The sequence below is a fragment of the Dipteris shenzhenensis genome, chromosome 15 (genome assembly GCF_047967505.1).
Source record: "Dipteris shenzhenensis isolate YYH24624 ecotype China chromosome 15, Dip_SZ_1.0, whole genome shotgun sequence".
Lineage (NCBI taxonomy): Eukaryota > Viridiplantae > Streptophyta > Polypodiopsida > Gleicheniales > Dipteridaceae > Dipteris > Dipteris shenzhenensis.
Genome location: NC_141610.1, coordinates 14,204,117 through 14,231,854, shown reverse-complemented (window position 1 = coordinate 14,231,854; position 27,738 = coordinate 14,204,117). Strand labels below are relative to the sequence as shown.

Genomic DNA, 27,738 nt, shown 5'->3' with positions numbered 1-27,738 from the left:
GCGAGGAACGGTGCAGGGTTAAACCCCTATTGTAAAGCATTTCCATTCAGAAGAACTAAATAAATACCGTAAGGGGCGCCAAGGCATTTGGGGCCAGTGGGTGCACTGTGTACTATTTTCATTGAGCAAGGGCATTCTAGCCTCACCTTTGTTGTTGTTGAAGTTTGTTTCTAAGTTGTGCTAAGTGATTGAAGTGACTGAAGCTTGCATTGTGGCCATTTATGAAGTTTGTGACTGAGTAGAAGAAGATCACTGCTCGAAGGCCGGTTTCAGGAACCGACTGAAAAGTCAGCCAGTTCTAGGGGCCTGACTGTCCACTTATATAAACCCCCTCCCCTGTTGAGAGTTGTGGTGCCATGAGCACATAGATTAAAGGGCAAAGGTATGTGATAAGGAATGTATTAAAGTAGCCACCCTAGGATATGGACTACATGATGTGGAGATGTGGATTGAGGATATCCACAAGGAAAGATGTGGATGAGAGGATCCCACATGGTTTGACTATTCTAAAGGCTCTCTCTATATAAGAAGCCTATCATGTATTGTTGAACACACATTGCAATAGAAGAATGCACATTCACTCAAGATTCTATTTATGAGTCCAAGCTAATCTATCTTGGAACCTAATTGACTTGAGGTACATGTCATGAGCATTCTCTTCATCATGTCTCCACACAGGTTCCATCCACCTTAGAGCACTCCACAGATCCTGAGGCACACATGTTTTCACATGGTATCAGAGCATGGTTTTGCCTTCCGTTGAGGCATCATCCTTCTTGTGAGAGAATTCCGTCCACGAGAGTTTGAGACATTTCCGTTAGTCTCCTTCCATTCGATTCATTGTTCTTGAAAGAAATTTCCATCATTCCGTTAGGGAGAGATTCTACCATTGCAAAAGGAATTCCATCCATGGAAAGATTCTAAGGTGAGAGATTTCATAGTATGTGAGAGAGAGAGAGATCTTCTGCTATGAATTCGGGTTTGAAAGAGAGTGTCATTGAAAAAGCTTAGTATTCATTGGAGAGAGTTTTTTTTTTAAAGACTAAGAGCCTATCTGAAGCGGCACACGCTTCATCAACTCGAGCTCTACAGTCCCTACAGCAAGCTTCGTGGAAAGCGCTCTGAGCAAGATCTACTTCCAAACGTGGAGAATCCTGATCTTCATAAGGAGACCCACAATGAGAAGATGAGGCCGATAGATCGCTTTCACTAAGAGGAGCCTTGAAGGGATTGCAGCCTACCTCCTCAGCATCAAGCAGATAATTTTCTTCTTTAGTATTACCGGGAGAGAGGTCTGGAGTAGAGGGCCGTAGAGATCGATAGTTGTGATCCGAACGAAGACTACAATGGCTCTAGCATAGTGATGCAACATCTAGCCACCCATAAGCCGTGACCACAAAAGCCTCTCCACCAATAGCTCTCCATCAAGCCTTCAGATCCGAACGCCAATAACCTTCACGAAAGCGCCTCTATAGCCCATCAAAGACATCTACTTAGCGTCTCCACAGGCTCCAACTAGCAAGGGCCCTTCATCTCCGCGGCTCTACAACGAGCTCCTACACGCAAGCATTCAAGCTCCTCTGGCCACAGCGCACTCCCAACCGGCCTCCCAAACAACAAGCAATGCAAGGCATCGCTAACAGCAGCCTCTCATGCTCACAGGTTCCAAGAGCAACCGCCGACAGCAAGCAACACAACACGAGGCTTCTCCATCAAGTCCCAGAGCAAGCTCTTCATACACAGCACCGTCAAGAACGGGCAACGGGCTCCCAGATCTATCAGCGCTCGCATCTTCATCATCGTCGTGCAACTCTCGCATCTCCGTCGTCGTCGCTCAATCATCCCTGCAGCTTGAAAGTTTTTCAAGCTAAGGTTTCCCTTGACAAGACACGTGGCAACAGATAGCAAAGACATGTGGCAGATTGGATTTAACTAGGGTTAGTCAAGTAAACCCGCAAAGGTAAAGTCAGGTAAGGGCTTGGTCAGTTTTTTGCCACGTGGCAGATCAAAAGAAACTATGGTTAAGTTAACTCAACCCACACTAAACAATGGTTAAGTTTAGGTTAAGGATTGGTTAACTGCCACATCAACAAGTGCCACCTAAGCACAGAGGCCCTTGTGAAGCATAGTTTAAATTCTGTATGTGAATCCCTGTGCCACATCATCAAAGGCCCCTCTTCTTGATCAAAAGCTTCAACAAAGCGTAACTTCCAATCCATGAAGAATTTCGACACGTTCCAAAAAGGAAAAGTGATTGTCTTTTCGAACTCTACGCGTCTATCAGATCAGAATCATGTTAGCAATTAGACACTTCCATTGAAGCAAAATAAAGCTCATGGTAAGACCTTTGCAACAAATGACAAATCAAAGCATGAATGTACACATCATTGTCATAAGCATGCCAAAAGCACAAGTGTATGAGATGACCATAGCACGAAGCATGGCATCCACACAGAAAGCATTAAAGCACATGGAAGAACAAAGCATCATGCATGAAGCTACACCAAGCAAAGAAGCAAATGCCATCGTCATCAAGCCATGAGCCAAATGGTGACATCAATGGAATGTATTGAGAAACAAAACCCTTGCCAACCTTGCCTATATTTTGTAAATCAAACCTAACCACCTAAGAGTAGCTATGAAAGCACCCAGGGGGTATTGACATGTAAAAGCCACACTTTACCACCTTAAGTAGCAATGCATGCACTAAGGGGAGGTGATGGAATGTAACTCACATCTGACCACCTTGCAGTAGCCAAAGGATCATGGCACCAAGGGGAGGTGTTGAGAGTTGTGGTGCCATGAGCACATAATTAAAGACTAAGGTATGGTATAGGAAAGAATTAAAGTAGCCACCCTAGGATGTGGACTACATAATGTGGAGATGTAAATTGAGGATATCCACAAGGAGAGATGTGAATGAGAGGATCCCACATGGTTTGACTATTCTAATGGCTCTCTCTATATAAGAAGCCTATCATGTATTGTTGAACACACATTGCAATAGAGAAATGCACATTCACTCAAGATTCTATTTATGAGTCCAAGCTAATCTATCTTGGAACTTAATTGACTTGAGGTACATGTCATGAGCATTCTCTTCATCATGTCTCCACACAGGTTCCATCCACCTTGGAGCACTCCATAGATCCTGAGGCGCACATGTTTTCACATCCCCCCCACACTTCTCCTCATCACTTGCATTGACCAGTCTTGCACCGGCAAGCGCAGGGAGAGGAGAATGCTCAGCTTTTGTTGACAGCAGACTCGTGGCAAGGGACAAGCCGGGCAAGGATAAGTTCAAAGACTCCAAGAACAACAACAAGACCAAGGATACAGAGAAAAAGAGGCAGATGAAGTGCTTTTACGGTGAGAAGCTTGGTCATTCTGCTAAAGAGTGCTGCAAGAAGAAGGCGGACCTCAAGCGAAAGGAGTCCAAGTCCAAGGAGGAAGACCAAATCGGCAAACGTCACGACCGGCGCTCTCTTCATCATCACCAAGTACTGCTCCGCTTATGCACCCAGTGAAGGAAAGGAAGGTTGGTACGTGGACAATGGAGCTTCAAACACATGTTCAACAAGGAGTGGTTCAAATCCATGGAAGGTACGCATCTCGATTCTAAGGTCAATGTGGGGGATAACCAGACATGCCCTGTGAAGTGTGATGGTAGTATTCCATTCATCACAACTGCAAGAAACGAGGAGCTGATTTTCGGTGTACTGTATGTACCGAACTTGTGCAAGAACCTTTTGTCTATCTGTCAGATGGACAAGCACAATATGTAGGTTATATTCGACAATGGCAAAAGTCACTGTCACATCCAAGGCAAATGGAAAGGTGGTGGCTCAAGGAGTCGAGGAGCATGGGCTGTATCAACTCAACGCTATGTTGGTGCACGGGGACCATGGCAAATCCAAATTGTGGCATGAGCGGTTCGGTCACATCAATTATGGCACTCTAGCCGAGATGCAGAAGTCAAAGATGGTGGATGGACTTCCACCAATTGCAGGCAATGATCGTGTTTGCAGGGCTTGCTTCGAGGGCAAGCAACACAAGGACAAGTTCCCACGGGAGGCCTCATCACGGGCCAAGAAGCCGCTCGAGTTGGTTCATTCCGACATCTGCGGCCCAATGTCAACAAATTCATTCACAGGTTCGCGGTATTCTCTTTTATTTGTGGATGATTTAAGTCGCATGACGTGGGTATTCTACCTGGCCAAGAAGTCTCAAGCTTATGAGAAATTCAAAGACTGGAAGGCCCAGGTAGAGAAGGAGAGCGAGGAGGTAATCAAAGCCTTCCGCACCAACAGAGGGAGAGAGTTCACTTCTACCAAGTTCAATGAATTATGCAAGAAGCATGGGATCGAGAGACAGCTCACTATAGCTTGCACATCTCAGTAGAATGGAGTTGCTAAGAGGAAGCACAAGACCATCACAGACACAGGTTTGACCATGTTGCGAGGGAGGAATCTCTCGAAAGCTTACTGGGGTGAAGCCGTGAACACTGCCGCTCACATCCTCAACAAAACCAAGACCAAGGCTATTGATGACAAGACTCCATATGAAGCTTATTCTGGTAAGAAGCCCACGATATCTCATTTACGGATTTTCGGTTCTAATTCATTTGTTCATGTGCATAAAGATGAGTCGATGAAGCTTGATTCCCATAGCCGAAGATGTATCTTTGTGGGATACAGTGAAGAATCCAAGGCCAGGAGCATGCTTTTCTAGAACCGGCTCCCAAGGCGACTCCAGCAAAGGCACCTCCATCAAAGAAGAAGCTACCTCAGTGGTATTTGAAGACTCTAGTAGACTCTCGAGTCACGGACATTCCCGAGAGCAGTTCCGAAGCGTGGCGGTCTCAACGCAACACGCTATGGTCGTTGGATGCCATTTTGAAAAATGACAGCTGGGATTTAGTGCTCAAACCAACCAAGCAGAAGGTCATTGGGACTAAATGGGTGTACAAGCTTAAGTTCAAGTCAAATGAAAGCTTGGACAAGTTCAAAGCGGGATGGTGGTGAAAGGCTATACACAGTCAGAAGGACTAGACTTTGACGAGACCTTCACCCCCACAGCTAGGATGGTGACCATTCGGACAGCCATTGCCTTGGCTGCTCATCACAGTTGGCCTATTTTTCAGATGGACATCAAGTCTGCATTTTTTAATGGAACCATGGAGGAGAAGGTATATGTGGCACAGCCACCAGGATTTCAGATTCCAATATCCCCATCAAAAGTCTGCAAATTGAAGGACTTATACGCGCTGAAACAGGCCCCCAGAGCTTGGTACCAGCGGATAGATGTTTTCTTTCAGAAGATCGGCTAGTATTGATTTTATATGTGGATGACCTCATCATTACAAGGGATCATACAAAGAAGATTGCTCAGGTCAAGAGACTTTTCATGGAGGAGTTCGAGATGACTAACTTAGGCATACTTCACTACTTTCTTGAAATTGAGGTGAAGCAGGGAAAGAGCTATTTCACAGGAGAAATATTTCAAGGAACTACTCAAACGCTGTCAGATGGAAAATTGCAAAGCAGCAGTGACTCCCATGCAAACTGGTCTGAAGCTGAGTGTGCATGATCCATCTCAGCCGGTTGATTCTTCACTGTATCGACACATGGTGGGGAGTTTGCAATACCTCACCAATACCAGAGCGGATATTTCCTACGCTATTGGATTGCTCTGTCAGTTCTCCGCCACTCCCAAGAAGGCCCATTGGGACTCAGGTATGAGGGTGCTAAGGTACTTGAAAGGTACCTGCACCTACGGCATCACTTATACAAGAGGCATTGAGTTGGGAGGTTTCTGCGATAGTGATTGGGTAGGTGATATTGATACCCGGAGATCGACTTCTGGATATTGTTTCTTACTCTCATCAGGAGCTGTGTCATGGCTGAGTAAGAAACAACCTACTGTCACCCTTTCATCTACAGAGACAGAGTACAGGGCTGTACAGGCTGCTTGTACAGCGGCATGCGAAGCATTGTGGCTGAGGTGGATCTTGGAGGACATAAATGTGGCCCAAGAAGATGCGGCGGTGGTTATGTGCGACAACCAGAGTTGCATAGCAATCGCTAACCACCCCGTGTTTCACGACCGGATGAAGCACATCGAGGTTCACTACCACTTTGTTCGTGAACTCATCGACGGAGAAGTCATAGAGTTGATGTACTGCCTGACCGACGACAACATCTCAGATGTCTTCACAAGGCGCTTCCCAAAGAGCAGATGGAACACCTCATTCGACGCACGGGGATCGTCCCACAGTCGTGTCATTGAGAGGGGGTGTTAGAAATGTCATTGCCCCACCTGTGAGCCCCCGATTTGAGGGGATGAGGGGGCAGGAGACAATAGGGGATGGGGGGCTGAGAGCACCTTGCTGTAAGAGGGCAGCACCCTGCATGGAACACTGCGCCAGCATCACGGGGGCATCTACAGCACATAAGCATCAGCCAGCAGCAGCCCAAAAGGCCCTGCATATGGGGCCTTATACAGGCCAAAGGTTGGCCCAAAAAACCGACCAGAAGGCAGCCATCTTGGCCCTTCTGGGGATCGGTTTCTGCAGACTGGAACCAACTGAAAAGTCGACCAGTTCTAGGGGCTGGCTGCCCACCTATATAAACCCCCTCCCCCCCACACTTCTCCTCGTCACTTGCACTGACCAGCCTTGCACCGGCAAGCGCACAGGGAGAGGAGCACACTCAGCTTTTGTTGACAGCAGCCTTGCTGTCCTCTGTGCTCATCTTTGAGCTTTTGTCTACCCACATCTATGGAAGAATAGATATCTGAGTTCTGTCTCAATCTCTCTCTATCTCTTTAAGTGTTGTTTGAGCTGCGATCGGGAGTGTGAGAAGTGAGTGATTCTATCCTCTATTTCCAACACATATATGTTGGTGACTGCTATACCTGATCCCACTCATGCTTTCGACCACGTAATCTCTCTCTCTTGCAGCCCTTTTCTTGCTACTGCTACTACGCACTATTGCAGATGTTATGCCCTCCATTTGGGCTCATGGCTGGGCAGTCTTTGCTGGCCTTTTGGGCTGCCCCAACTAAACCCAACAGGATCTCGTCTTGCCGCTCCCATGACAGCCTCGGCCCATGCCCCTACAAATTCATCTACTCCCATACATGCTGAGATGTCAACCCCCTAAGATCTCTCTATGTGGGGGCTCCTAGGTGGGTTATTGACCCTATTTCTCCAACACCCGATACATAGCATTGGAAAACTATGAAGCGTGTCTTCCAAGGTTCATTACCATAATGTCAGAGAGAGACTGTCAGCAGGGGATATACACTTGTTCTATGTTTCGACACAAGACAATTTGGCATATATCTTCACCAAGGTGCTTCCACAATCAAATTTGAAGCTTTTTGGAAAGCTTTACAACTCCTTCCATTTCTTATGTGATTCTGCCATCCTTGTACTTCATAGGTTGCTCTATTCTTTTGGATAAACATGTGCAACCATGGCATTAGTTCCAGGTATCTCTGAGATGTTTTGAGAGTACTTCACCCATACCATGGAGGGGGGTTTGATAGGTAAGCGCTTGGTGTGCCCTTGTAGGCTGGTGCTAGTTAGTGTGCTAGTGTGCACTATTAGTTCATTTGGATAAAGTCAACTCTTAAAACTTAATTTTGCCCATGGGTTGACCAAGCTAGGGTCTTAGGGTTAGCCTTCAAAATAGGGCTATTCTATCACTTCAATTGTACACTCTTGCACTTGTGTGCTGCTGCAATTCAGTCTACAGCTCATTTTTTTTCCCTTGCTTCGTTTTTCTGCTCCATTGCTTCCACACAATCCATCAAATAACAGCTTCACACTTCCTCCTTTGACAGGTTTAGATGTGTTTCAAATACATGGCAACATTGTTTGAGCCAAGGAACCCCTCTCCTCCAAAAATGACAATAAATGTGGACAATTCATCAATATAGAGGAGCCCAAAAGGATTAACAACACAGAATAATGTTCTTTGAACCCTAGATGCTAGCAATCTCCTTTGACCATTCTCTTGCTATACAGACACACCATGAGGCTCTTTCATAGAATGCCACTACGAGAGAGAGTGAGAAAGAAAGAAAGATGTATTAATAAAAGAGAGAGGGGAGAGAGAGAGAGAGAGAGAGAGAAGTAGAAGTAGAAGTAGAGTCTATTAACATCCTCGGGGTGCCAAAAATGACCCATGGGACTCGTCTCAATACAATGTAAAATAGAGTCTCCTCAAGGAGAGGGGTCGGGAGTCTATAAGTTCCTGACGCCGGGTAAAAAGACGAGTGACAAAAGATCCCAATGCTGCCGGAGAGGCAGTAGAGAGAACTGATGTCAACTTAGCGGAGTCCTCCAATATCTGCTGGTAGTCCTCCCTGATATGTGCATATCGGGGGCACTGTAGAGCCACATGTGCCTCCATCTCAACTGCCTGCATGTCACAAAGGGTACACACTCTAGCATGTCTGGGCTGATGCATCCAAGCTCCCTTCTCAATTGCAAATGTATGAGATCTGGTACAAAACCTGAGTATGTTTCTGCGATATAGAAGGGGGATAGGTGTGCTAATATAAGGCTGAGCATGAGTCTCTATGGACATAAATGTAGACCAACATGTGGGATTTATGTTGTCTCGGTAATATTCCAGCTTTACCCTCTTAACACTTGTCAGCCAGTGAGTTTGCAAAGTGCTCAGTAAAGACAGTTGAAACTCTTGCATGGTGACCTTTTCAGGCGGCATGGTCAAATCTGCTTCCACTTTCCATCTGCTGAACCATGTATTCTTAATCATGTCCCTTTGTTGAGACCAAACAAAGAATCTTTCTTAAGAATCTTTCTTCGAAGGTTAAAACTGTGCATCGACATACAGCTATCAAAGGCTAAAGCACATTCCAAAGTTTCTTCAATAATGTGGCAAATTTACAAATGCTTTCCTCTATTATTTCATTTGGAGGACAAGCGCAAGTTAGTATTGAGGATTATAAGTTATTATTTTTCAATGCATTTCTAAGATAGTCATATATTTAGAGGTGGTTTTATCATGGTTTTCAGATGCAGTAATATGCCTCTGAATTGATGTTGGATAGCCATTTAAAAGCGCTTTCATAGAGTATGCAAGTATTTTTGCATTTGCTTGGGCTGAGGTGTTGCACATGTCATGTGTCACAATGTGATACATCCTAGATTAGAGGATCTCCCCCACCTCACCATAAACACTGAATTCATTGCATCTTAATTATTTTGCCATCTGCATCTTTTTGCATTCTAAAATGGGCTCTAGCCTGTGCTTCCCATCTTTATGATCTCACAAAAGTTCCTACCGCGGCTGCCAGTTGGAAGAATAAGCTCAAGGAAATGCTGTTTTCTGTCCACACATGTACAGGAGTCTGGCACAAGTCAGAAGGCATTCTTGAGATAGCTACAACACATAGAGGAGGCACAAGGACCAAGAAAGAGGTTACTGCAACAAAAAATTGACAAATGTTTGCATTTCATTCAGATGTATGTGAAATCAAGGTGGCATTACTGATATTATTAGATCAGCTGCTGTGTCTCTGCATGATCACACAAGTTGAAGACCTACAGCACAAGAGTTCATCAAGACTTTCCATTTTTTATAAGGAATCAAGAAATAGTGAAATTACTCATTTGAGGAAATATAGGAGAGTGCCAACTTGTATAATTCCTACTGTGCGATGCTAAGTCAAGCATGACATTAGGCTCCCTTAGTAGGACCCTTCAGACCTAAGACTAAACAGTGATAACCTTTGTTGGGTTAAAATACCATTTTCAGAAACTCAACACACTCTAAAGGTTGTATATACCTTCATAAGACTAGAATACATCCAATCTTACAAATTACATTTTTCTATAGAACAAAGGAAAGAAGGGAATTTGTAAGTGTCTTCAGACAAAATTATGAGTAAAAGAGAGAAACTTTTTAAATGTAAAATAAAATCTTAAATAAAAATAGAAAATAAATTATTATTTTTTTAACTTGGTAAGCAAAGCTAGGCTTATATTCGCATCAGTACACAAGCATAAGCTGCTGTCTGGTTTTGAAAAGATTCCGGAATCTCTTGGGTTAATCATTATTTATTGGAGGTTGTCAAACTACCGTACCAAACATCCCTATCTTCAACAAAAGAGTGAACACCATAATTTATGCAAAATGAGTCCATGTGTGAATCGAAATGGTCAGTATCTTCCATACCTAACGTCGAAGGAAACTAGACTCTCCATCTCTATGAACTTCACAATAGGAACTCGAGCTTTTCCAATGACCTGATAGCACAGCAGAAACAGTATTATCAGTATACTCATGCATCCAGTGCAATCATAAAGTCTGTGTTGATACATGCTCAAAACCATAACCCAAAGATGATCAACACGAAACACGAATCCAAAAAACTTGTCATCAAGTTGCAGTCAAAACAACCTGCAAATTCTTAGCAATGGCTTCCTTTGCCAAAGCCTTTGCAAGAGCTTTCAAGCCCGCTTGGGTGTCATTACAACCAGAATCAAGAATCACAACCTACACAAAGCATGAAAGGGATTATAGCTGGGCGGGCAGGGGGGAGGGGGGGGGGGGGGGAGGACATAAGAAGAAATGCATTCTTATGGCCAAATGACAACTGCAAAAGGATTTGTTACCCGTAATTCACAAGATTTCTTACATCAATATCACTTGTAGGCAAATACAACCCAGTTGCAAACGAACCAAATATATTTACCTGCCCGACAATCAAAGTAAATCACGATAAAAGATTAATTCTACTTAATGAGACTTTGGAAAACAGTGCTAATTCAACGAATGGCATGCCGACTATCAAAAGCCCTTAAGATGCCAATGAGTAGAAAGGGCAAACAAGTAACCCCAGTGTCATCTATATCATAGTACACAGTTGATACAAGCAGCAGTTAGAAACATACTTGAGCTTGCTTCCATATAGATTTGATAACTTTGGTAACCCTCTGAACTGCAGCTAGCCGCACTTGATGCTCCTCAGGTGTTGGTGATACAAGCTCACAAAAGTCCACTATCTCTAAAACACCCACATTAAAAGCAACACAGTTGACCTTTCCGGAATTTTTTTAGATAAAAAGGAAAAATCCACCTGTTGATAACAACATATACAGAGACATAAAATCATGTTGTGGAAGCTACATATTGTGTAGAATATTCATCCCGATTTTAATACATAGTATAACATTCAAGACCTTGAATACAGTTCTTGCTGGGAATTTCAGTCCTAGTGTTGTACTACAAATTAGAAAAGCCTCAATGTTTAGGTTCTTTCGTGTTGTTAAGGGCTCCCATTTACTTCTTCCCAAAAATGGAGGATTCAATTGTAGTGCATTCAAAATTCAAATACTGCATTGTAATTGATTGTGAGGAGAATGTTTTGCCGGCTTTGATCAAAATTATGATTGTCTCATTGTTCTAGAAAGCTTTCCCTCAAAAATGTGCTTGATGCCCATGTGAGAGGCAGCAAATCAGATCAACAACATAACTGTTAAAAGAATATGTATTTCGCATCTGCTTATTGGACCTATGTTAATGAATTTGATGCAAGATTCTAATACTTCCTGTCAAAAGACAATCAAATAAACGCATGGTTGGTGTTACAAACTTTTTGCAGGACCCATTAAGCCAAGATCGTAGTTTAATTTTTAAAAAGATTGACGGAGTGCCATAAGATGCTATTCCATACTCGCAACTGTCACCAAGCTGTAAACACTTCAAAGTCAAAGTTCTAGTTGACCATTTATTGATCATAATCAATGAGTTCTTCATTTATTTAATTACGTTCAAAAAAGTAAATTTATTTGGTCAAAGTATTGACTTCGGTCAAAGATACTTAACTCCGGTTAAGTAAGCCTAACCCCGGTTAGGAAGACTTGGCTTCGGCCAAGATGGTTCACTACGGTTAACCAAAGAACCAAAGCGTGTGTGTGTGTGTGTGTGTGTGTGTGTGTGTGTGAGAGTGTTGGCATCGGTCAACAAGACTTGGCTAATGCCAAGAGGGTTAACTTCAGTTAACCAATATGTGCCAACCTCGGTTGGAGAGACTTGGCCATAATTAAGGTGCTTCGACTGATGGTCAAGCCCCTTGATTACGATGAAGAGGGTTGACCACGGTCGACCAAAGAATTTGTTTTATGTTATGTGCACATGTTTGCTTGGTGCAGACGCCCACAGGGACCAGGATTAGTCTAGAATTGATTTGCATGCAAAAGCGCTAACCATTAATGGGTGCCATGGCTATGTGCGCTTTAATTAACGGTTGCAGTTTCCAAATGAAGTGCTACGGAGCCCAACGGGTAGCCAGGAGAAGTCCATGTGACTGAGGGCTACGAAGACCCTAAACTTTTTCCCTTTGAGGCATGCAACTAAGATTTAGTTAGATATTTTGACACTTGGCATGTTGCCAAAAGAATTGAGCTGAGAGCTCTTTGTAACATGAAATTCACGTAGGATTTTGCCTACAAGCAGCCTGTGAGGTGAATTGTACATTGTACTCAGATTTTCTGAATGAATAAAACCTTTCGAGGGGTCAGCGGAGAGTGTGATTTCTCAGCAATAGCTTTGTTCAACCAGCAAGAAAACGAATTCAACGACGCTGATTTTACGAAGGTTTCATTGGTATCAGAGCATGGCTTCACAGTTTTGTGAAACTATGACGATCCAAAAAGGCTTGAGGACGTGGTGTTTCTAGGTGATCAGAAAATTATTACGCCCGTCGATGTTTTCATCAAACCACGGCAAGATGCACCAATAGTAGGGGCTCCGGAATTATGACGCAATGCTTGGTAGCCGTGGTGACCATTCACCATTGGATGCACTGACGCAGTGAAAGGAATACGAACGAAGGCTATCGCCAGCAGTGGGAAAAATGCCAGAACTCACGCAATTCGGTCACGTCGTCTCTGTCAACATTGTGGAGGCATGGCAAAGGCAGGCGTCGCCCGTGAGGCAGTGCAAAGATAAATTACGAGACCAATGACCGGATTCTCTGTCAGGCTCCATGCACCCGCGACGTGCGTGATTCCTTAGACATGGCGATTAGGCATGTGCATTCGACGGACGGCTGAACGAATGCCCTCTCGTAACCAACAACGCCCCTAAAGAGCTTAATCACTAGGTGGGCCGACCAAATCTTGCGAATTGACGAAAAACGGCATCGGTGATCATCCCGTAGAGAGACGCCTTCACGGGCAGTGATACCTTCACGCGGGAACACTCCTTTGCCAAGCGTAAGATTTCACGACAGGATGGGGTCTCGTCATGAGCGGAAGGTTCCGTCCATCGTTTGGACACGTCACCAAGTGGTTACCGCCAACTAGATGTTGACATGACAATGTAGGAGGCAAGCTGACGTGGCGCAGACATGTAGATGATGATGTGGCAGACCGGTCAGCCTTGGTGATGTGGCACTGACGTGGCAGTGCAAGAGCCTATTGATGTGGCTTCCAGCCGGTGTTGATGACGTGGCTGACATGTGGCAGATGGGCAGCAGGCGGTGATGTGGCAAACCTGCTGTTAGTGTAACCCAGGTCTAGTTTTGACTCTGGTTAGACGTCCAGTCAGTTTGGCTCAACCAGACCAGTTCGGTTAAGTGTAACCAGCTCACTTACTTTAGTTAGGGTCCAGTTACAGATCAACCAGTCTATTCAGCTAACCAGACCAGAGTCAACTAGTCTGGTTAGCCTAACCAGATAGTTACCCCATCCAGTTACAATGAAAAAAAATAAAAGACAGTTGCAGAGACAGTTTTGGCCACCATTTATCTACCAACCTGTCAACTATGAGTGTACTCCTGTCTCATCTTGTTAAGCAAACGCAAGTTTGCATTAACAAAGACAAGATCGTTCACCCTGTTTGCTTTGAGACGGTTCCTCTTCTTTGTATGGATGTGGGCAAAGCTGCTCCACATGCACTCACAAGAGGAGGAGCTACAACCCTAGCAGAGAATCCGAATGGCAAGCGATTGCAGCTGTGGGGAATCAGCCACAGTTACGCTGAAACGTGTTTCAGAGCCCAACCAGGCCTGAAACGCCGTTTCAAGGAAGCTTGGATCCTGAAACGTGTTTCAGGGTCTGAAACGTTTTAGGACCCTGAAACGGCTGGCTGAAACGTTTCAGCCAGTCTGCGTTTCAGGGCACAGAAATGGCCCGTTTCAGACAACAAAGTGTCTAGGGTCTCGAAAATCCGCTGCCAACCCAATTTTGGTCATTTTGATTTCGATTTTGGCCTCCTGTGCAATGTTTCACTCCTTCAGCCTCATACATACTCTCTCCATACTCAAGGTTTTCCAGCCCTCCTTGAGCCCCATTCACTCCTTTGTACTCCTTTCTCTCATGGATGCTGCTTCAGCCCTCCATCATCATCTACTCCCTGTCAGCCCTCCTTCAAAGCTCAAACTCCACTCCTTCAGCTCTCTTTCAGGCTTCAGCCCTCCTTCAGCCCCCTCTTTCAGCCCTCTCTCTCAGCCTTCTAAGTTAACTTCCAAGTTCTAATTTGTAACTTGTTCTGAGTTCTAACTTCTAAGTGACGTTGTGGTAAGTATTATGCACTATATTTTAAGTTACAGGTAGGGTGTAGGCTGTAGCATTCTAAATGTGGGTGTTCTCATCTCAAAACCCCCTTTTCTTAAAAAAAACCCTTGCTGACGTGGCATTTCCCCGTTTCAGCCCTCCCAAAAATCTCAAAACATTTCCATTTCCGTTTCCGTTTCCGTTTCCCCTAACTATGGAATCAGCTCCATAATCCTCCCACCATGTAACAGACCCAACTCGAAATCTGAAATTTTAAAGCTTATAAAATTTGGCAAAGCTCATGAAATCTGAAAATTATAAATCATTGGCGAGCTTAATGTATATGCAAGATCCCACCACAATGCCTTCCCTTGATGCCGGGACAGCAGGCAAGAAAAAGCCAGCCACACCTCTGTCAGAGAAAAAGGAGCTTCCCAAGGCTCAGAAGAGGGAATTTCAGCCTTAGAAGCCGAGGGGAAACCAAGCACCAAAAGCCTATAAGGGTGAACCCCAGTTTTTCCCTGAGCAGATAACCATTTTTCGCAAAGAGGGGAAATGTTTTAGGTGTGGCAAGAAAGGGCATGTGGCTGCCCAGTGCCCCAAGAAACCTTCGGGTTCTAGGGAGCTGAGAAAGCCACCACAACAGCAAAAGCCAATGGCAAGAGGAATTCCGGACATACCCAAGCTCAACCTCGTAAAAGAACAAGACAGTGTGCAGCTTCAACCTCATGATAGTCACTCATAAGGTTGAAACCATAAACTCCATCACGCATAGCAAGGACTAGCTACTATGACATCCCCACTGATGTCGTTAGTGCCCAACCGTGGGTGTAGACCATAGTATAAACATATGCTCTCACAATACAAATCCGCACACCCACACATACTTGAGCATCCATTTATACAAGGGTTTTCATACTGAGTTTCTGTCAGCACACCGGACGTGAAGAGCAGAATCGGCCGTGACAAAGGCTAGCACTAAAGGAGAATATATTGCACAAATCTAAGCCAAAAACTCTTACAGAAGGCTTCACCAGAGATCCAGAAACATGCAGCAGTCCGCTGCCCTGGATGCTCTATGGTGAGGCTCCTACTTCTGTCCTTGGACTCCTTTGGTTGTGTGCTCCTCTATGAGCTTCAGTGACCTTGTGTCGTGCGAGCTCCTTGAACAACACCCTCTTGCAGACAGATTTTCTCCTACTGGCTGTAGGTATGCACCAAGATTTGCTCCAAGACATGAGGGCTGCTTCCAGTCTGAACTGTATGTGAGAACCTCTGCTGCTGTCTCCTCTGCCGTCCAATAGAATTGCCGACATGCACACTGGAGTAGGGTGCAATGCCCAGAGACTGAGCTCTAGAACTGCCCCCACAATGGGACTTTCTATAGAGGGCTGAGAAGCCCCCTGACGGGCCAACTTAGTCAGTAAACCCACCAACTCAGCCAGTCTTTGACCCGACCTGTCACAGACTGGGTCCTCCAGCAAACCAACCTGCCACAGGCCAGCCGACTTGGTCAATGGTTCTGCCGACACGTTCATGCCTATACAAAGCTCTTTTTTGCAGCTTTTGTGCTGCTGGCTCTGCTGCAGCCAAACAGACAATCTCCTGCACTTGCAACAGTGCACCTTCTACTGCACCTCCTATGTACCAGCCTCTTCCGCAGCAGCCTACCACCATCTCTCTCTGTGGCAGCTCCTGCCCAGTCCTGCATAGCAACCACACACGTTCTCCTGTCTTCCAGGCCCTGCAGATCCTCCGTATTGTTGCTGTACCAGCTCTGCAGTACCAGCCTAATAGATTGACCCTTTTCCAGAGCTCCTGCCCACCTCTGGCAGTGGATCAGGTGGCAGCCCATGTGGGACGCATGGCCAGATTTGATGGGCACCGAGTTAGCCAGAGAGGGATATGGTGGTATAGGTCACACAAAGCAGAAACCTTGAATCAGATGTTGGACGCTCAGTCCACCATATCCGGGCCTCCAGGCCAACATGAATGTGAGCAAGGGCTGCAGACTTGCCCTATCTTCCATTTCCAGGGGATGTCACAGGACTTGACCACAAGGCAGCCTTAAGGGCTCCCAAAACCTCAGCCAGGATTAGAACAAACCACAGGAGACACAGTGGCCAGATTTGATAGACACCGAGTTAGCCAGAGAGGGATACTGTGGTATAGGTCACACAAAGCAGAAACCTTGAGTCAGGTGTTGGATGCTCAGTCCACCATGTCCGGGCCTCCAGACCAACATGAATGTGAGCAAGGGCTGCAGACCTGACCTATCTTCCATTTTCAGGAAATGGGACTTGACCGCAAGGCAGCCTTAAGGGCTCCCAAACCCTCAGCCAGGATTAGAACAAATCACAGGAGACACAGCAGCAATCCAACAGCACATAGGTCCATGTGGCAGCCTGCATGGCTGCTACATCATCCATGACTAAGGGCAGTTCAGCCTTCCAAGAAGGCACAAGGCATTTGCTTAGCCAGCCGCCTGCAGGTCAACCAGATATGGGGCAGCAACAGGGTATAAAACAAGGGCCCTCAGGCCTCATTCAGCCTCACTACCCAGTACAGCTATAGCCTTGCCCTGGCAGCCCACCATATATCTAGTTCTTATGTAGCAGCAGTTCCCAGTCATCAAACATAGCCAGATCCAGCCTCTCCAGTGAGGATCTACAAGGTGTACTCAATCTCCCTTCATTGAGGGAAGCCAAACGAGATCCAGCCTATCCAGTGAGGATCTAGAAGATGTACTCCCCACAATGGATGTTCTTGTTCAGCAAAGTAAGGAAAACATGGCTCAGTCCAAGGGGAATGCAGACAGACACTGCAAGGATGCATACTTCTCTCAGGGGAATGAGCTTTACCCAGGTTATTTAAGTCTCTGTCTGCTTTTAAGAGGGCAACACTATACCAAGCTAGCACAATGAAGTATAGGCCATATAGAGCTAAAGGAAGCTTGCATATGTCTTGAATCTACCATGTATAGCCAAAGTACACAATCTGTTCCATGTTTTCCTACTCGACGCATGTGGGTTCAAATAACAGATCTTCCTCCAATTCCAGAAATTTTATATATCTGTAAAAATGTCTGTGAAAATAATGGCTACCAGAGAGCATGTAATTGCTGGTGGAATACAACATCAGACGGAGGGGCCTATTAGAACACGAATCATCATGGGAAACATCATATATTGTGGAGCACTACCCCTACTTGTTGGACTGATACAGTGTTTGGGAGCTTTCTGTGCTTCACATTAATCTTGAGCCCCTATCAGCCTGTCAAAAGATTGATTATCCCCAGGGCGGGTACTGTTAGCATATTCTTTGGTTGAGACTTGCTGATGTGTTCTCAAGTGGATTGCCAAATAGCCAGGTGCTCCCTTTCAAGTACTTGTGATAGAGTAAAACATTCCAGCGCTAGTCCTACTTGTCACTAGCTCTCGATGCTTTCTAAGGGATATTTGTATATTGATTCATCAGCCGTAGGATGGCCCTACAAGTATTGCACAAGACAGACATCATTTGTTACATGCTTAGCAAAGGTTTGCAAAGGCTGAACATAAATGGCGACAGCAACAGGATGGAGAAAGAAGAAGATCAAGCTTGAAAAAGGACACAAGGAGCAGCCAATAAGATGAGGAAGACCTGAAACATAACGAACAAGAGCACATGCAATATGTTGACAAGCTCTATCAATGCCTTTCATACATACTGAGGAAATCAAAGAAAGGGGAGAACATAGAAACGGCCAAAAAAGCATTCAACCTGCTCATCAAGAGGAAAAGAATCTTGCAGGTTATCTACTAGGTTGCTTTGGTTCTCATGCAAAGACTTGTGGGAGCACCAAATGGTTCTCATGCAAAAAAACTGGTGCAACCATCATGAGCGCTTGGAACAATTCCTTAGGGGGGATGCAAAGAAATTCATGAGATGTTATAATATTATTTGTATGGTAAGATTTACCCCATCATTCATTTCCAATGTAGTACATGGTCATTGAAGTTATCATTCAAGTCTTTGCCGTATTTTATAAACATACCCCTTAGGATTAGAGTTGTGCTTATGCCTCCCCCTAAAGGCATGTACACTATTTCTAAGATTTTATCCTATCAATAGGTACCCAAAATGCTTCGACTTGGGAAGTATATATGTATTAATAATTAAGAGGGGTCTTAATTGATTATTTTTAATTGTGTTGCATTTTAATGATTTCCTCCATCAAATGCGTTTTAGCACTAATGCCCTCAAAAGGTGTCGCTCACCCTTCTAATTCAAGCTTTCATCCCCTTCTTTGCCACATGTTATCCACTTTCTATTGCTGTCTAAGGCTGTGCTCACGAGTACTTGTACTCCCATGTTATTTTGACTCCCTAACTTTTCTTTGCTTTTTTTTTAAACTGGAGTGCTTATTGCCTCCTCACCAACTGATCTTATCACCGAATTTCCTTTGCAACCTGTCACTGATAGCCTTCATTCCTCTTTCTTTCACACACCACTAGATCATGGAACATCGTCCATAAAATATTTTGATAATGGTTCCTTTGCATCTTTAACCATTCGACGTCAAGACTTATGCTGCGTGGCCAGGGAGAAAATGGGAATAAGGCAGCTGGCAGATGATATGGGAAACAGCCAAATGAGGGATACCCATAGTTCTAGAACATAGGAAATGCAAGTGATGTGGACGTTTGTATTGAAGATGAAGCCCATGGATTGCATTTTTGAAGCAGCTATTAGTAATGTAGATATCGAGTACAAAATCCAATCCTTGATTGAACTTTGTACTTTTCCCACGTGAAATTCTAATCCACAATTTGAGGAAGTACCACAAGTAGTTATTCTTGTTTTTTTTAATACCCGTAAACAAGAATGTCATTTTTCCTTTCACTCCTGACCGTTTCATTGAGGATATATAAAAATCAACGCAATCAAATTTGCACCTACCAGCAATTCGAGACTCACCTTGATGGAGCTCTAGTAGAGGACTGCGCACTGATCTACCTCTTCGATACCACGGCGGAGGTTCTAGACCGAGAGGAGGATCCGCAAATGTCTGGAGCGACCTCTCTCTAAGCTTGGAAAACGGTTCTGTTGGCGCAATTTGTCCATCATCTCCGTCCGTCTTCAGAGAAAGGTACTCAGCTTCCTCGGCGTCGACAATGGTGGAAGAGACGTTGAAATCGTCAATGATTCTACGAAAGACAACAGAAGTTTTCTCTTGTCCGTCGGCAGGCGTACCGTCTCTGGCGAGAGAGAAAATGGAGCTATCCTGGGCGCAAGCTTGGAAGGAAACTTCGTCTTCCGACAATCTCTCCGTGGTCTCAAAGTCATGGTTCTGTGAGGGGGAGGCTCCAAGAGGTTGTACTGTGTCGTAAGCAATTGAAGGCGCGTTGGCATCCATCAAAAAACTGGCATAACCTAGCAAAGCACCATGAATTTTGGAAGGAAATCTAAATTTCAGGGTCTCCCCAGGACGAAGATCGGTATGAGTTTGATATACTCGATAACAATATGCCAAACTTTGTTTCCTTTTCTTCTTCTTTTTTTTTCCCAAAGACCCTTAGATCTTGGGATCTAAAATATGTGCCACAGCTATTCACCCAGTGTATATGGGGGCGCTATCCACCCAGTACATGGGGGGCGCTATTAGCACTTTCCATTTCACTATAACTCCCAAAAAAAAAACCCCAAATTATTCCTTCCGTTGCACTTTTCTAAAAAAGTGTATGACACTTTTGTAAAAAAAGTGTCCCATAGAGTTTCTTGCCAAGTGGCCCCCTTCCATTTTGGTTTAATCTCTCTCTCTCTCTCTCTCTCTCTCTCTCTCACACACACACACAGAGTTTGCAAATCATTCAGACGTTCCTATGCACGGGTTTCCATCACAAGTGTTGCAAATTAATCATCCAGTCATCTTAACAATTGTTTTCCTTTGACAAAACCAATTTGAAGGCAGTGCTCACGAGTACTTGTACTCACTTGTATAACAATATTTTGCTCCTATGTAGGCCTTTGAAATATAACAATTTATCTTGCTTCTCATTGTTTTTAGGCGCTTTGGTTCCAAATATGGCTTAGAAGGTTAAGCAAATGATGTTAGGTGGTGAGTGTGTTTTAGAAGAGTGATGCACTATTGGGAGAAAGGGGAAACTAGAGGGAAAGAGAGAGAGAGAGAGAGTATTATCATTCTGTGGAGATCAAAATATGATGTATGGGACCAATGCATGTCGTACATCAATTAGGGATTGAAAATCCATCATTAGTGCCTATGCATTCATGGTGATTTTGAACTAGAAACCCAAAACTAGGAACCTAGAACTTGGAACCCGGAATGTAGAACCCTGGAACCACGTACCCTAAACCGTATAATCTCGAAACCCATAATTCATTTCATGGAATCTGCAGCCCAAAACCCATTCCAAAACTCGAGACCCGAAATCCATTTCCTAGCTCGGAACCCAAAACTCAAGTCTCACGAAAGGACCTCCACCAAGAAGGTATGTATGTTTTCACCCCCAAAATGCTAGTAGCCTGGCATAACTAAAAATCTGGAGCCAAAAATGACCCCATGGGATTCATTATAGTGGTATTTGACACACCTTGAGCCCTATGACACAAGGTCTTCATAGTCAAGGGCACTCTCGTGTGTATATCAATAGCAAGCTGAAGAGAAATCAAGAGGTGTATAGGAAAGGTCAGCTAATAGCTTTCTAGGGCACTCGAGCCTGCATACCAACATAGAGCAACTAGAGGTGCATGCATAGTGAGGGCATTGAGTAGTATGCTTGAGCAGCTATTGAAGCCTAAAAAGAGGCACATGAAAGATTGGAGGAGTTCTAGACCAATAGACAGTGTTTGTAGTGGTGACATACCTAGCTATTGTTTATAGCAGAAGCAATACACCATTGGGACAGGTTTTGTACTTGATCTACTTAAGTATACATGTAATTTTAGTTGTACAACTTTGTATGTTCTTTCCAAATCTAAAGGGTTTTTTATCTACACATAGGAAGACAGAAAGGTGGTGTGTAGTATCTTGTCAATGAAACTTTCACAAAGGTTGGTGATTGATGCAAGGTCATTGTTGTTGTTAAATAATGTATGCACTTAAGTTGTGAACTGGAGGTATGTGTTTAGATTTTCCATGTGGGATCGAAGCCAATGGTACATTATTGTTTTACAATAAGAATTGGGTTCCCATGTGCCTTGGGTGGCCCTACCACATGTCTAGTGGATAGTGCATGTGTCCCCCTCCCCATCTTCTAGAACCATCCTCCTTGGAGCCCCCTTCTCTTGAGCCCTCTTCCTTTGCCCATGTTTTTTGTAGCAATCCTCTATAGTAAATGCAAACACCTACAATAAACTACTTATAGCCCCTTCTTGCTTTGTTTTTTAGCCAGTAGTAGCCTGCTGCTCCTGCAGTTCATCATTGCCAGCCCACTTGCCCAACTTTCAAGATAGCACACTCGCTCACAAAGATTCTTATTCTTCTCCTTTATAAAAGAATTTATAGCTTAGTAAATAGTGTCTTTCCTCGAGAGATTTTGGATTATTCAAAATGTTTATGCCTCGTTACAACTTACTAATGAGACTAGCTTTTCTTATTAAGTAGTTTTGTTTGGTACTTTTAGCACTATTTCATGTTACATCTTTTGAGGCGTTGGTTTTTATTTTTTTAAGTGCTTGTTCTACTTGCCTTCCCCCCTTCCCCTCCTTGTCTGTCTCTCTCACACAGACATGCATGCATGCACATTGTAATTAGTCAAAAATGACAAATGGCATTGTGTTCAATATAAATGAATGCAACATGATGTGGCATGAATAATATATGATTTGAGGGATTAGAGCTAACTTTTCCTTTTGAACCAACCCTTCCATGTGGATGGCTAGTCCATGGATAATATTATAGAATTGGGAAAGTGGAAGCAAGTTTGTGCCATCTCTCCATGTGTTCTCACAGGTGTCATGTGTGCATTTCTATCTTACAAAATAGTCTATGCATATGAGTCACCTAATGCTGCCATAGGATATTCGACCTTAATTTGAGGATAAGGAATGTCGCCCCTAGTTTAAGGTATTGAGCCCTTATGCTCACATGGAAGATGCCCTCCATTACTAAGTGTCCAAAGTTGACATTGAGGTATTTTGGGGCATTCACAATACTTCAAAAGATTAGTAGAATTGGTTACAAGTTGGCCCTGCGAGAAGGATATAGAGTGCACCTAGTATTTTGTGTTAGTCGATTGAAAAAGGACAATTAAAAGTCTTTTGCTAGTAGGAGAGGAGATTCTCATAGACTCCATTACTTCCACATAGTGCCAGAGAACTTTTTATCAATAATTAAGACATACATTTATTCAAGAACATCTAGTTAGTGGATGGGAGTGATGGTGTTAAGGGTCCAGGTGTGAATGAAACCAATGCAAAACGCTTCATCAAAAAGCTTTGCTAGCCATAGTATTTATTCCATATGCAATGATATAAACATAGGCCCTCATGATCTTTTGCTCAGCCATTGTAAAGTTTTAGGGCTGTGTTTTTTTTTTTGACCATTGGCTGTGAAAAGTCTGCAAGAAGTAGGACATAGTGAGTGTAAGACATGGGGTGTTGGCTGGTTAGGGACATCATATAGCCTACTTGCATGAGAATGCCAAAGTGTGGTGTCCATGAGAGGAGATGGGACTAGAAACTTTTGCTAGCAGTCCTTAGAGTTGTACGAAACAAAATGTTTATTCACTCCTTTTTCTAGAGAATGAAAGCTTGCACTAGACAACAGTACTCACATATCGTCTCTATGACACTCGAAAAATGATAGTCTTGAATTTGAGTTACTGACATAAAACCTTACATTCATCATCATACCAACTACTATAGGACACTTAAGAGGCTATAGACGAGTGGAATGGGTGGTGTATGTGAAAGTGTGTATGGTGGCTCCATGGAGAGAGCAAGTGATCAAGGTGGCTTGATCCTCTAAGAAGAGAATTTGATCGATGTATGTGAGTAAAGTGAAAAGGAATGCATAGTACTTAGGTGAAAGACTATGATAGGTAGTAATGTCTATCGTAAGATGGGGAGAAGGCATAGCCTATAGGTATATTTCATATTTCCTCTCACCACTAGCGATTTCTTATTATACGGTCCTCCTCCCTAGTTGTTTTCCCCTATTTCAGAGATTCCCTAAGCCGTGAGCTGGGTTCTTGTTGAAGGCATAGCCTCTACCCACATGGACACTGACCATGGGGTAGGTTAAATACACCTCTGGTAAGAGGGAGTTACTAGAACAAAGTAGTGGGATCATTTTTGTAACTGTAGGGACAGTTGTAACTGTCCCTAATAGCACCCCTTAGTGGCCTGATCCACCACATAAAGTTTTGGACTATGACTGTTACATTTTGAAACTTACTGTTGCCTTACAATAGTCGGACTGATCTCGGATGGCTATAAACCTTATATTAGCTCCTGTTGAAAGTTTGAGTTGATGTATTCTCTACTAAAACATAATATACAAGAAACATACCACCTTTGCAAGATTTCCTCTCTGTTCTTTTATACATCTAGTGATAGTTTTTGTAGTCCGATTACTTTCTGACTATACTCCGACTACTGGCACCTTGTTGTCAGGAGTGGAGATGTGTTTGTGTTTTTCACTTATCTGAAGACACTCTGAACACTATTGGCAATCCTATTAGCGTTCCTACCCATAATTGCCGATTTTTGCTCATAGCACAACAAGTGACATTGTTGATTATGACGTGAAACAATAACAGAGAAACATACAAATCGCACCTCCGAAAACAACGAAGCTTCCAATAGCATCGTAGGACCATACTTGCATGGACAAAGCTGGTGAATACGCCAACGATTATGAATGACATCGTAAACTACATACAATAGCCAGACTAGAAAAAACACGAAACTCTATCCTAGTGAATACACTAGTAGAGGAGGACCTCACAGCACTAATTTAGCAATACGTCCACATCCGTATTGTAAACCGCCAAAGGGAGATTTGACGAGGCTCCATATAGTTATCATTAAGCATCAGCTGCAGGAGCAATCATTTGAATCTAGAAAGGCTCAAAGCTTCAAGCCGCAACTCACTAAGAAAGACTCAAACAAACGCAACAAGAAGCAAAAAACAGCTGACAACCGGAATCCTTTTGGAATAGCGACATACAACAGCAACATCAACAAGACACGGAAACAAGCACAGTACATCAAGGTCGGCAAAGAAGATCATAGCACCAACATTACAGTTTCACTATGAAAGCAGCATGCAAAGCTTAGCTGACAATGACGCCAACCGATAAGCTACTGTAATCACACCTCTCTCCTTTTCCTTTCATGGAAAGACTAGCCCATGTCAGATAGCTTCGGAGAGGAAACATCGCCTCGCCATATTGGTATTGCATATTTTACAAAAGAATAAAGCTCGAGTAGAGGTTGCTTCCCAAACAGATGATATAGAGGATATCTTTCACGACCCTGATTATATTCCTAGTGGGACAAGTTCCTTTGATAATTCCCTACATAGCCAAGAGGTGCACGAGGCAAAAACTGAACTAGAAAGGTTAATGCTATGCACTCCAACACATGAATTACTACAAAGAACACTTGCCATTAATATTGCAGCCAGTGTCTTTGTCACTGCAAGGTAGCAACTGAATTTCAACCCCCTCCCACCACCTCCAAAGAAGAAGAAAAAGAAGCCTGTCAAAGTTCAAGTTCAAGTTCACGCCCAACAAAAAATGCAGAACCCATTGGTCAAATCTGCAAAGTTTACCGGCAAGAAAGGTCAAGACCCTGACAGCCATGTTGGGCAATTTAAGACAAGGTGGACAACTAGTGGATTTGGACAAGTGCCAGATGATACCAAGAAGGAGCAATTTGCTGCGACGTTCAATGGTAAAGCAATGAATTGGTTTATGTAGTATAGTATTGCGCATTTTGCCACTTATGATGAATCAAAGATTGCTTTCTTAAGTCATTTTAGGAAAGGAAAAACACCAAAGGACATATTCAAAAAGTTGAGAACAATGAAACAAAAAGACCTCATGGTTGAGGACTATTCATAGATGTCTAGAAACCTCAACAGAAGGCTCACAGCAAATCAAAGACCTACCTAGGAGCAATTGGGAGACTATTTTTACAAAGGATTAAATAAGGAGCTGAGAACTGCAGTAGCTGGCAGGGACCAGCTTGGAGGAGCACATGATTTTAACAATATGGTGGAAGCTACCTAGAGAGCAGAGAGAAGACTTGGTACAGCATCAAGATCCAAGAAGACAAAAAAGAAAAGACATTCAGATTCAAAAACAGACTAAGAGACAGACACAGATGTGGGCGAGTGTAGCCTAAACATATTTAAGAACTATTTATCTTTAACAATGATATAGGATGTATGGAAAAACCTTAATGGGAGTTAGTTGTGCAACTGCTGATGAGGCGCATCTACAAGTTAGCAAGCAACTACCATATGTAGTTAGTTAGTCGTTCGACTCATGGATCTATCATGCAGTATTCTGAATGCGGATATGGTGTTGTTGATTGGACTCTGTTTTGCCAAGTTCTATGCCTACTTTATATGTTGTTGTTACAGAAGCATTTGCAATATAATAAATATGTAGTTGTTCACTTCAATTGATTATCTCTATTGCACTTATCTTGATTGATGTGTTCTCTTTTAGAAGCTCTGAATGCATTCATGAAGATACCGTATGTTTACTAATAGGTAGATTTTGGGATCTAGTCTCTACTTGTTACACTAGAAATCCTACAAATAAATTGGGCATTTCGACTGAATGCGGCAAAGGAGTTGAAAGACGAAGTAGATAGTCAACATGTCGAAGCCGTAGGTGTTCTACCCCCAAGGGGATGGACAAGCAGAATGACTGAATCAAACCTTGAAACAGTTAGTGATCAAAGAGATTAAGTCAACACAATCTGTGCTTACAAGCAATTCAACGCTACAAAGCAATTAGCCATTGTTCAATTGCAAGCATGAGAAGAGAGAGCATATGGCTCCTTCGTGCAAATGCTGTAGAAGTGGAGTGCATGTGGTAGAAAAAGCACGCATAGAGTCTAGTCGATGGAACGAGAACCTTCAATGCTTGCAGAGAGAAATCAATATTCTTTACCGTGTTCTCCAGTCGTTAAGGAAACTCCAACAAACAACTATGAACACTGGGAATTGTGAAGCACTTCAGGAGATTATCAACAATGTGCGGAAATTAATTCGTGATTTCCAGCAGAAGAGGCGAGAGTTCTTGGCCAGGGAATCAAGGAGCATTGAGGCGGGTGCATATAATTTAACCTAAAGATCGAAGGGATAAAGAGTCGAGCAATCTTACGGAATGTTCATGCAGAGAGTGGTAGTGGATGTCAGACACGGAGGAAACAGAGCCATCTCTTCGACATATCAGTTGTCTCTACTTTACAAGGACCCGAGCAAGGGGTCGTCTTGATGCAAATGAGGAAGGATCTGCCGAGACGGTTGGAATGCAGGGAGAGGTAGGAGAACCATCCGGCCAGAATTGGATGAAACCGTTCCGAGTTCGGAAGATGAAGACTGGGTTCCTGGGAACACAACGTCCAGTGAGGATCCCTCCACAAGTTCGAGAGGAAGTTCAGAATACCAAGATGCAGTTAATGCAAAAAATCTCACATGGTCTTGATCAGAAACCTTCATTCGGGCAACTTTTGGATACCATGCAGCAGTTGGGCTGTATGTAGGAGCGCAAAGGCAATTGTTTGATCCACTCTCGAGCAAACCAAGGAGAGCAAAACCAATAGTTCCAATCATTCCAACAGTCAATATACGGGAACCCCAGAGTATGCTCTACTAAATTCAGTGGCAAGACAAAAGAAGACCCTGATAGTCACATTGGGCAATTTGAGACCCAATGGGTAGCAAGTGGTTTCAAAGGTCAGCTTGGTGATCCAGTCAAGAAGGAATAATTGGTAGCAATCTTGGTAGGCAAGGCCATTAGTTGGTTCATTCAATATGGTATGAATCACTTTCTAGACTATGATGCTCTAAAACAAGCTTTTCTGTCAAGATTCCGATGAGAAAACACCAGAAGCAATCCTCAAGAAACTTCGACAATTGAAACAAAAGGATCTGTTGGTAGAAGACTATGCCCAAAAGTTCCAAAATCTGAACCGGAAGCTAGCCACCACACAGAGACCAATTGAGGAACAAT

The 27,738-nt window shown here is 43.6% G+C and overlaps 1 protein-coding gene across 1 annotated transcript in view; it reads right to left on the bottom strand.

Annotated features, from left to right (window-relative positions):
• Positions 1 to 20,135, bottom strand: part of LOC147893406 (uncharacterized) — a 157,449-nt gene extending 137,314 nt beyond the window's left edge. The window contains exons 1-5 of the mRNA XM_087386610.1: positions 19,496 to 20,135; positions 10,931 to 11,043; positions 10,675 to 10,731; positions 10,437 to 10,532; positions 10,212 to 10,282 (exon numbers count right to left, since the gene is read on the bottom strand). Of these exons, the coding sequence (XP_087242736.1) occupies positions 10,212 to 10,282; positions 10,437 to 10,532; positions 10,675 to 10,731; positions 10,931 to 11,043; positions 19,496 to 19,934 (776 nt within the window). The 5' untranslated portion in view covers positions 19,935 to 20,135. The remainder of the gene's footprint in view (positions 1 to 10,211; positions 10,283 to 10,436; positions 10,533 to 10,674; positions 10,732 to 10,930; positions 11,044 to 19,495) is intronic.
• Between the last annotated feature and the right edge of the window lie 7,603 nt (positions 20,136 to 27,738).